The 11,324-nt window shown below is 37.8% G+C and overlaps 1 protein-coding gene across 1 annotated transcript; it reads left to right on the top strand.

Moving 5' to 3' along the window:
* Positions 1 to 1,118: 1,118 nt before the first annotated feature.
* LOC107673109 (proliferation-associated protein 2G4-like) lies at positions 1,119 to 10,826 on the top strand. The gene is made up of 13 exons (XM_016466582.1): positions 1,119 to 1,406; positions 2,251 to 2,379; positions 3,064 to 3,169; positions 3,260 to 3,329; positions 3,408 to 3,500; positions 6,595 to 6,658; positions 6,739 to 6,817; positions 6,904 to 6,982; positions 7,062 to 7,195; positions 8,386 to 8,480; positions 8,756 to 8,883; positions 9,893 to 9,946; positions 10,033 to 10,826. Exons 1-13 carry the CDS (start codon positions 1,319 to 1,321, stop codon positions 10,096 to 10,098), a joined length of 1,185 nt encoding a protein of 394 aa, XP_016322068.1. The 5' UTR covers positions 1,119 to 1,318; the 3' UTR covers positions 10,099 to 10,826.
* Positions 10,827 to 11,324: the final 498 nt, after the last annotated feature.

Genomic DNA, 11,324 nt, shown 5'->3' with positions numbered 1-11,324 from the left:
CTGGTTGAAAACAACTCGTTCGAGGGTTTTCGCTATGAATGGAAGGAGAGAGACAGGTCTGTAGCTGTCTGTAAGAGAGGTGTTTAATGTAGGTTTTTTGAGCAGTGGGGTTACCTAAGCCTGCTTGAATGCAGTGGGGAAAGTGCCTGTGAGGAGAGATGTGTTGATGATGTGTGTGAGTGGTGGTAAGAGTGTAGGAGAGATTGCTTGGAGAAAGTGTGAGGGGATTGGGTCTAGAGGGCATGTTGTAGGATGGCTGGAGAGGAGAAGTTTTGATACTGTTTTTGATTTGATCCTGTGTGTGTGGGGCTGAGAATTGACTACTGTTTGTTCTAGTTTTGTCTGTGAATAATGTGGCGAAATCATCAGCTGGTATAGAAGTGGTGGGAGGTGGTGGAGGGCGACAGAGGAGAGAATTAAATGTTTTGAAGAGATTACGTGTGTCTGGAGCATTGATAATCTTGTTGTGAAAATATGAAGATTTGGCAGTATGGACTTCAGCAGAGAAAGGTTTCGTCTAAAAGTAACCGGTATAGGGGTTGGTGGCACACAGGTTGCAAAATGTAGTTTAAATGTACTGAAGAAATAGTCAGAGATATTTAGGGGTTCTACCAAAATGTTGTCTGCAGTACAAATTGCATGTGTAAATTAAGTCAAGTTGGTTGCCTGATTTGTGCGTGCTTGTAGTGAAGCAAGGAGTGAATGGAAGTCTGTAGCATAAGGCTTGTCCAGATGAATGTTGAAGTCGCAAAGACTAAAAGTGGACTGCCATCCTCCAGGAATGAGGACAGCAGCCCATCCAGCTCCTCTAGGAAGGTGCCTAGAATTTGCTCAGGAGGGCGGTAAATTACCACAACCTGGAGTTTTATAGGAGCTGTTATAGTAATCGCATGAGATTCAAATTAGTTATAATTGCATAAGGGAGAGTGGGTTGAGTATTTCCAATTGTTTGAAATGAGCAGACCAGTGCCCCCACCCCGCCCAACCTGAGAGAAAGAGAAATGTAAGATGTTAAAGATTTATCCTAAATATGCTTTGTTTGTACATAAAACACTCTTTGACATCTCTATGCCAAACTGGAAAATTAATGACGAGATATAATTTCCTCGAGCTCCCGCAGAGGTCACTCTGTCAGTCTATCCGCAGCTCTGCGGCTTTTATTTTGAAGTGCGGCGCAGTAATCGGCCATCTTGTGCGTTTCCACGGCTGCTGCTGGCGCAGGCTGTGAGATCTGAAGCAGCGTGCTGTGCTCCATCATCCCACAAGCGAAGCGAGGGAAAAAGTTACGAGCTCCTCTTGAACCCCACCGCTGACAAGCATGTCAGGAGACGATGACCAGCAAGAGCACACCATCGCTGATGACTTGGTGGTTACCAAGTACAAGATGGGGGCCGACATAGCAAACCGTAAGATTGATTCTGGAGCTTTATGCGTGATCAAGGGTTGATTTTGACCGAGCGGTGATACAGCTCAGCGCTCGGCCATGTGTCTGCGAGCTGTAGTGAGATAGACATAGATGCCATTCATTTCTAGTTTTTTTGACTTGACTTAACTTGAAATCGTACGGACAAGCATCAGCAGCCGACGTTTTGTAATCTTAAGAGCGTTGTTTATGTTTATACATATTCGGCTAGCAGGTTAGCCAGTTAGCTGTAGTTGTAACGTACCGACTTAAAGTGATTGTTCACCCCAGAAGTTAAATTCTCTCATTATTTACTCACCGTAATGTTACTCTAAACCTGCATGACTATGAACCACAATAGGACATGTTTGACACAACGTTAAGTGACTGACAGTCTCTGAGTCACCATTCACTTTCATTGCTTGTTCCTTACAATGAGAGTGAGTGGCGACTGACCCTGTCATTCTGCCCGACGTCTCCTGTTGTGTTTAAGTCTACATTTTCATTTTAGTGATTTTGTTATGCAAGTTTTGCCATTTTTAGTAGTTTTTGTTTGTTTTAAGTCTATATATATATATATATATATATATATATATATATATTAGTAGGTATTACGTTTCAGTAATGTAAAAAAGTGTCCAGTAGATTTATTGGCAGGTGCTGAGAAAGTTTTAGCTACTGTCAGCTACTGAAATCTTCCATTTCTTTCTTTTTACTAGAAGTGCTTACTGATTTAATGTGTATTGATCTTCTTGAGACCGGGTCCTGTCACATAGTGCTTTAGGGAGAGCTTCAAAATCCTTTAGGTATGAAATTTGGTTGTCTAATGTGAAATCTTTCTTTTTCAGAGGCTTTGAAGGTGGTCATCGAAGCAGCCAAGCCTGGTGTGTCTGTCCTCAGCCTATGCGAGAAAGGAGATGCTTTCATCACTGCCGAAACAGGCAAGGTCTTCAAGAAGGAGAAAGAGATTAAGAAAGGTAAGAATGCTTCTGAAAAGAGCTAAATAATATTCATTACAATCTTGAATCAGTGATTTCAAAAGTGACCTTAACCAGTGATTTTAAATGTGGTGTTTTTTTATTTTTTCTTGATTTTTTAAAATGTATTTATTTAAAAAAAATTATGTTTAAAAAATACAAGTCTATAATATTCATTAAAATCATAAATCAAAATTGATTAAAAAAAAAATGTTTTAATTATTCTATTTTTACATTGTATTTTATATTTAAAAAAAGAAATTATTTATTATACATAAAGTATTTTTCAAAGGTTAGGAAACATTACATTTCTAAATGTTTTAATCAAATTTCTTATGTTCACCAAGGCTGCATCTATGTGCTCAAAAATACAGTAAAAACAGTAATATTGTGAAATAGTATTACAGTTAAAAATAACTTTTTTTTTTTTGTAGTATATTTAAAAATGTCACTTATTCCTGTGATGGCAAAACTGAATTTTCAGCATCCATTTCTTATAAATAGTTATTTCAAATTGTAATAATATTTCACAGTATTACTGTTTTTACTGTATTTTTGATCAAATAAATGCAGCGTTGCTGAGCATAAGAGACTTCATTAAGCATTTAAAAATCATTGTTTCCAAACTTTTGACAAAGTACTCTATATGAAATAGTAGATGAATGTTTTATACTTGTGTGACAGGGATTGCCTTTCCCACCTGTGTGTGTGTGAACAACTGTGTGTGCCACTTCTCACCGCTGAAGAGCGATCCAGACTACATGCTCAAAGACGGTGACTTGGTTAAAATGTGAGTATTATTTCTGTTCGATATATAAATGTATGTATTTTTTCTGTTTATTAGCACATTTCTTCATTATTACATTCTGTTTTTTCACAGTGACCTTGGAGTGCATGTGGATGGCTTCATCTCCAACATTGCTCATAGCTTTGTGGTTGGCGCAACCAAGGTATGTCTTTTGTTGTGAATGCTACAAAACTCATTTTTCATTCTGTTAGAAGTGCACTTAACTTTGCTCTTCTTCTAGGATGCTCCTGTGACAGGACGGAAAGCGGATGTGATCAAAGCTGCCCACTTGTGTGCAGAAGCTGCTCTCCGGCTGGTTAAACCTGGGAATCAGGTTAGTTAGAATCAATACGGTCCTGTAATTAACTGCTAAAAACATCCTCATTAATAAAATTATATAATGATTTAATCTTTTTTTTTTTTAAGTCACAATCAGTTCTCTATTATAAAATGGATAATTCCCTTTGTGGAGGCCAACTTAAAGGGGTCATATGATGCTGCTAAAAAGAACATTATTTTGTGTATTTGGTGTAATGAAATGTGTTTATGCGGTTTAAAGTAAAAAAAACACATTATTTTCCACATACTGTACATTATTGTTTCTCCTCTATGCCCCGCCTTTTTGAAACGCGTCGATTTTTACAAAGCTCATCGGTCTGAAAAAGCGAGGTGTGCTGTGATTGGCCAGCTATCCAATGCGTTGTGATTGGCCGAATACCTCAAGCGTGAGACGGAAATGTTACGCCCCTACCATACTGTTGATGCCGTGTGGAGACGTGTGGCCAGAGCGACGAGACAAAAACATTAAAACCCATTACAAACCACAGATACAAAAAGCAAAAAGACATCTTACCTTTAGAAAAGCTGCAGGCGACGAGTGGAAGTGTTAAACTTTCTCATAAGGAGGTCTTTCCATTCGTTCCGTAATTTCTTTGTAAGGTCCCGTTCAAATGCAAGATGCACAAGCTGAGCCTTGCGAGTGTGGTTCATTGCTCGTCTGTTGTCCGTAAAAACGTTCTTTAGGACTGAAAAGGAGTTCTCACACATAGCGGTTGAGGCCCCGAATGTGACAGCGAGTTTAAGAGCGGACAAAACACTGGGCATAGCTTCAAGTACTTTGTGTTGTTCAGTAAGAAGTCTCCTAATGGTCATCATCTGCTGGCTTTCTTCTGTTTTGATTCTGGAGATAAATTGCTTTGCAACGATGCACTCCGTTTCCACAATGGTAGAATTTGTTAAATTCATGATGGGCTCTATGGACTTTACATCTAAAAAGGTCTCATTTTCTGGGTCAAGTGCATTCACTGAAACGAATTACGTTCACTGAAACGCGCTTCCATTTCACCAAGAATGTGATCCAAAGTACTGAAGTACAGCCTGCGTAGCTCCATTTTATCACTGACGACGTTGACTCCAGTTGTTTCTTCAACTACATACTCGCTCAGGTTCTTATTTACCTGCCGACTCCATTTTGCTGGGACAGGTGTATCGGTCGTGCTCACTGTAATAGTGTCCCAGAGAATGCAGAATTCATCTTCGCTGCGGATATTGCGCACACATTCGGCAGCTGAGGATACAAGTTTCATTCCGATCAAAAGGTCTGTATCCTCTCCTTGGAGCATGTTGTTGGCAGGATTGAGCAACATCAGAACCTACAGGGTATATGGCGTTTTTATTAGAGGTTGCGTTAAAAGGTTTCCGTCATTTCCGTCAATAGTAGGATATCCGCCATTTAAGGATAACTAATAAATGCTGTGATAAACAATCATTTTGAAAAAAATGAAGAAATCATTTTGAAATTATTTTGCTTGTTTTCTTTCTTTAGTCTAACTTGATGTTTTTAATGACGAGTGCATGCGCACACAAATAATTTAGCCCATTTCACACATTTACATTTAATAACAAAATTATATTACATTTAAGTGATTTTTTAACTATGAAATGATTGAAACTTTAAATATATTCAAATTGTTCTGTATTAATTTAAAATGTTTAAGATAAATATTAAATATATCAATATTAAATTCATTTGTAAGTAATTTAAAATATATATTGTTAATTGAGTAAATCTAAAATATATATGTACAGGCTATATATAGGGTAGACTATTTTTATTGCACACACACACACACACACACACACACACAAAATAAATGTCTTAGGCCTACCTTGTGAACCAAATGGCAGATGAAAACGAAGCTTTCATCTGTCACCTCCCTTAACAGTCCAACTGCCTCCATGCGAACTTCAGCTCCATAAGTCCTTACAGAGCTGACATGCTCAAGAACTGATGTAATGTCCTCAAATGAATTGATGATGACGGCAACAGTAGCGAGGTGGCCTGTCCACCTCTGGTCAAGTAAACGTTTTAGTCTGTCACCTTTATATTGCAGGGCAACTGTGGGTTTACGGAAGAAGTTATAAAGCGCGTTGCATATTCTGAAAAAATCTTGAATGGCTTGCTCAGCAGATAACGCATGCACGAGGACTAAGTGCAACTGATGGTTTAGGCAGTGTATGTAAGGTATCTCCCGGCCAACCTTTTCTTGCAGAAGTCGCTGAACTCCACCATATTTGCCCGCCATCACTGCCGCTCCATCGTACACTTGACTCAGAAGCTTAGAAGTATTCAAGCCTGCCTTGGTCAGCTCTGACAGTATTATATTTGTGATGGTTGGTGCATCACCCGAATTTGCGGTGGTCATCACCAGCAGTCGTTCTGTAACGTTCATAGTTGTTTCATCGAAGTAGCGAACTACAACGGAAACGTTTTCCATTCCAGTAGGGTCCCTGGTTCCGTCTACTTTCACTGTAAACCATGAATCGCCGATGTCCTTCACTATTGCGTCGGTAACAAGTCTGCTCATGACAGCAATGAGTTCGTTTTGAATTTCATGGCTTGATCGGAATCGGTATCGGAGGCGAAAAAGGCGGATCGGAGCATCCCTAGGCGTGTTAGAACGAGCCGTTTTAGGTAGGTGTGGCTGACTCTGAACTTTTATAAAGAATATCTCTTTGGATTTGAGACTTTAGTCTTTGCAAATTTAAGATCTTCTTTATGCACCAAGAGCTTGTAACACTCCAAAGAGAAAGGAAAAATTGAAATCGCATCATATGACCCCTTTAAAACCTTGGTCTACATGTAAGGGACAATATCTTCAGAAGGATGCTACTTAATAAATTGGATAATATTTAAAAAATAATGTTATTTTAGTGTTATTATTTATATACTATTGTAGCATTTAAAAATATTAAAAAATAAAAAAATTTAGTTTTAGTAATTTGTTTTTGTCAGTTTTTTATTTCTATTTAACTTGAATAAAATTATTTGTAGTAGTTAACAATGATTTAAATGTGGTTCACAAAGTGTTTCAAATGCATTTAGGAAGTTACAATGGACCAACCAGCTGTTTTTCTGTTTTTCTCAGAACACTCAGGTCACAGGGGCCTGGAACAAGATTGCCCAATCATTCAAATGCATGGCCATCGAGGGTGAGCTGACCGAAACCTGAACTCATCTCTGTTGAAGCATCATAAAATGGTTTTAAAGCTCCTTCTGTCTCTTTACACAGGCATGCTGTCTCATCAGTTAAAGCAGCACGTCATTGATGGAGAGAAGACCATCATTCAGAACCCCACCGACCAGCAAAGGTCAGGATAATGAAGCGCTAGATTGTTTTTGAAAATGATTGAGTGTTCCTCTATGCTTAATGCTCTCTGTCCTTGTCTGCTCTAAGGAAGGACCACGAGAAGGCAGAATTTGAAGTGCATGAGGTGTACGCTGTGGACGTGCTCATTAGCACTGGAGAGGGAAAGGTGAAGACTCATCTCAGCATCAACTGTTCCCTTGATGTGCGACAGCTAGCTGATCACAGCGCTCTCTTTCTCCCTGCAGGCTAGAGACTCCGGGCAGAGGACCACTGTTTACAAACGAGACCCCAGCAAGCAGTATGGACTGAAGATGAAGACCTCCAGGGTGTTCTTTAGTGAGGTCGAGCGGCGATTTGATACCATGCCATTTACTCTGAGGTAATGAGGTTTATTTTTATTATCACTAGTTAAAAGTTAGTTAAACTAGCATTTAAAGAAGGGCAGCCACTTAAAACTAAAATGAAGAAATCCATTATTAAAGGGAAGGTAAGCTTTTAATGAAACTTGGCTGTCTGTGCAGTAGAATTGTTTTTGAAATCCATGCTACGTAACTAGAGAAAAAAGGGACGTACAATCTAGTTTTTGCAAAAGCCCTCAAGCCGTTTTGTTACCCTTTAATTCAATAATTCAAAAGTAAAAATATGAAAAGATAAATCACTTACAAATTTATAAATGTATAATAAATATTTATATTAATTCAAATATTGCTTAAATTGAATAAAACAGTTTAAAATCAATTTAGTGCCAAAGAACTGGTACTTATGATGTTTAAATGGCTGTTAATGTTAATATATTTTAAAGTGCAATTTATTCCTGTGATAAAAGCAGAATTTTCTGCATCATTACTCCAGTCTTCAGTGTCACGGTATCCTTCAGAAATCATTCTGATATGCAGATTTACTGCTCAAGAAACATTCTTATTATTAATGTTGAAAACAGCTGTGCTGCTTAATATTTTGTGCAAACCGTGGCACATTTTTCAGGGATCGTTGAATATAGAAAGATCAAAAGAACAGCATTTATTTGAACATAAATGTCTATACTGTCACTTTTAAAGATATATATTTTTTGGCATTTATTGCCTTTTATTAGGACAGGACCGTAATTTTGACAGGAAGTGAAGTGGGAGAGAGAGGGGATGGGAGTTTGGGAAAGGTCCGCGAGCCGGGACTTGAACTCGGGACGCCTGAAGCGCTGCCCACGAGGCTATTGGCGCCGACTTTACTGTCACTTTTGATCAATTTAATGCATCCTTGCTGAATAAAAGTATTAATTTCCTTCAACAACAACAAAATCCTATGGGCCCTTTTTGAATGCTAATGTATAAATGATATAAATGCATTATATAAATATATAAACATTCAATTGTTAGATTCACGTTAATGCATTTGACAGTGTATTCAAGCTATATGTTTACGTGCTAATCAGACGTATGACTTTGAAGTTATTAGTATCTCAAATGAAAGTACATGGCACAAAACAAACTCTTCACCTCTGTTGCTCATCACATTTCTTTGTGTCTCTCCTTGTCTTTCTGTCTTTGTGTGGTCTGGTGTCTGTGCTATCAGGTCATTTGAGGATGAGAGTAAAGCTCGACTAGGAGTGGTTGAGTGTGCCAAACACGAGCTGCTTCAGCCCTTCAATGTCCTGCATGAGAAGGAAGGTGAGGCATTAGTACCAGTCATAAAATTTCACTTTTATGTGTAAAACCTTCAACCAAGCATGAAGATGATAGGGTTAAACCTTTGCAACAAATCACTAAATGAAAATGAAAAATAATTTCCTGTCACGCCGGTGCTCAGAGAAGCGCATCCAGCACATTTGCCGCATGACCAGGTCAAAGACTGTTCTTATTTTAGAAGTTTGGTGCCATCAGCAAAGTCTCGAGAGTCACATTGTCAAACCTTCTGTCTCCTCCCCATCTTATTTTCTTTCAAGGTGAATATGTAGCACAGTTTAAATTCACGGTGCTGCTCATGGCAAACGGCCCTCTGCGTATCACCAGTGGACCTTTTGATCGAGAGCTTTACAAGTCTGAGCATGAAGTACAAGACCCAGAGCTCAAGGTAAGAAAATGAGGGGTTCTGGTGTCACATACAGGGAACTGGTATGGAAGTTATATTGGAGGTTTATTAGTTAATTAATTAAAAGTTAATATTTACAGAATTTGCAGAATTATTATTTATAGAATTATTGCATTTTTTATTCTGCTTTTTAAGGACTAGTTGGACATTTTATTTTATATATGTAAATATTCTAATAATAGGTAGAAGGAACCCAAGTATGAATATTTGTCAAAGTATGAAAATTATTTTCAAAAATAAAATAAATATATGATAGTAACATTAAAATAATGTTAATAAAACATTGCCAAAATTAAAGTATTGATTTCTCAACTTTTAAATGATACTAATTTTTACGAAACAAAAATGGAACAATCGTATTTCAGCTGCAGAAAGATGTCAGTATAACAGCTTGTAAACAATGTCACGTAACATCACATTTACCTCAGAAAAAAGTGTATTTGCTGACCATAAACTTATTTGCCAGCTAGATAAATTAACTCGAGAGAGGAGTATTTAGCTAAATATATGCACCCATATAACATATTCATTATCATTTTTACTGCTATTCAATATTTAATTTATTATAACTTCATTTAGTGTAATTTAAGTGTTTATATACAAATCAGTTAATTTTAACCTTCAATATTAGAGTAATGTAATGTAGTACCAACTGACTCATGTATATTTTACAGAGTTAGTTGTTTTTTTCCCCTTGATAATTTGCTATGTTGTACATGATATATATCCAAAATGATCAGAATCTAATCGAAAGCCTGTGAATCAAAATTTAATTGAATCATGAGATTTGTGTCAATACCTAGCCCTAATGTTGCCTATAATTCAATATCATTCATTATTAATTAATGTTATTTTTTTTATATATTTTAGTAAGCGAACAAGGGACAAACATTTAGGGGCCATTGGCAAAAAAATCCTACTCTACGTAATGGAATTCTCCAGTTGATTTTTGCATTCAAGATTTACTGGCAATGTGTTTTATTATTTGCAGGCATTGTTGCAAAGCTCAGCCAGCCGCAAGGCACAGAAGAAGAAGAAAAAGAAGGTTTGTTGTGTCAGCATCCACTTTCCCCATTTCTAATGGCACTTTGTGAATATGAAACCATAATTGCAAAATTTTTCTTTTCCCAGGCATCCAAAAATGTGGAGAGTGCCACAGGACAACCAGTGGAGGCTGAGAGCGAAGCTGCTGCTTAGACTCCCACTGCCAACCAAGCTGACTGACAGAGCCTCTGCACAGCCCAAAGAACAGAACCATTAAAGCTAATTATGACCTGCCCCACTGAGAGGCCTCCGGCCAAGCCTTGTCTTTTTGAATACCTCCTCGTTCGTTACATAAGACTGCTACAGGGTTTGTGCAGTTTACTTACGTTTGGTTGTCTTTGAATGCGGCTGGGAGTGTGCGGATGAGCAGGTAGATACTGTCCAACCGTGTTTACAGGAGGCGAGTGCTGGGTTTCTTTTGACCCTCTGTCATTGTACAAGCCATCATGAACAACAAAAGTGTAATGGTGGCACTCTTTAGGCAGTTTTGCTACAAAGTGCCATTCATGTCCATGCAGATGAGATCCCTGTTTGAGGTCTGTTAAAGGTTGAGTTTTTGTCAGTTGGGAAATGATCATAATTTGTATTGATGACCTGTAATGAGTCTTTGGAGCGGTAACGGCCTCACTACACCTTAAATATAGCAAACCAACTACAATGGAAGCACTGTTAATCAATTTGGTAAGCTTTGATTTCTGTTAGATGACATTCAGCATTCGTTTTCTAGTATTTCCAGAATTATGAAAATGCTTTTCCAGAGTCTGTTTCGATGTAGATCTTTCCTTCAGCTTATTGGTCTGACTTCTCAAACCATTGTTTATTGACTGACCAAATTAACCTGTCATTTTATAAACGTACATCTAATAAATTTAATTAGCCAATTGATGGATCAGAGCCTGGTTTGTTTGTTTAAACTCAACAAATATCACAAAATGTATTCATCTATCAGAATGCAGCAGTCATATGGCACACAGAAAATATTATGAGTGTCATTAGACACAAAATGTCAAACCCAGTGTCATCTGCAAACCAATGACATACCTATAAAGAGATAATTTTACGGCAATTTAACGGGAACCATGGAGTTATTTCCTGTCTAGTTCGCACAGGTGTGTTAGTAAGAGTATCCACAAGTTTAGTTCATTTTAACTGTCGATATATTCTAAGTTTGACATCTAGAAAGTGTCGAAATACAATTACAGAGAGAAAAGGCGAAAGGGAACTGGATTCGTAACTCGCGCACAGCCGCCCACACGTGAAGCGCGCGGACACCGAACTCGATCCTCTTTTAAATCCTTTGAACAGACACAAAATTATGACAAAATACCCATCTCGACAATCATTCAGGTAAACGCAGTCAGTTATGTCTCAAGTGAATG

The sequence above is a fragment of the Sinocyclocheilus anshuiensis genome, unplaced genomic scaffold, assembly GCF_001515605.1.
Source record: "Sinocyclocheilus anshuiensis isolate Anshui unplaced genomic scaffold, SAMN03320099.WGS_v1.1 scaffold364, whole genome shotgun sequence".
Classification (NCBI taxonomy): Eukaryota; Metazoa; Chordata; class Actinopteri; order Cypriniformes; family Cyprinidae; genus Sinocyclocheilus; species Sinocyclocheilus anshuiensis.
Note: the sequence above shows the minus strand (reverse complement) of the source record. Positions and strands in the feature narration are given on the sequence as shown.

Excerpts from the sequence above, each read along its gene's own strand:
- LOC107673109 (XM_016466582.1), top strand. The coding sequence starts at position 1,319 with ATGTCAGGAGACGATGACCAGCAAGAGCACACCATCGCTGATGACTTG. Across the intron at positions 6,983-7,061 it reads TTAGCACTGGAGAGGGAAAG|GCTAGAGACTCCGGGCAGAG; the intron begins GTGAAGACTCAT and ends TTCTCCCTGCAG. Across the intron at positions 8,884-9,892 it reads TACAAGACCCAGAGCTCAAG|GCATTGTTGCAAAGCTCAGC; the intron begins GTAAGAAAATGA and ends TATTATTTGCAG.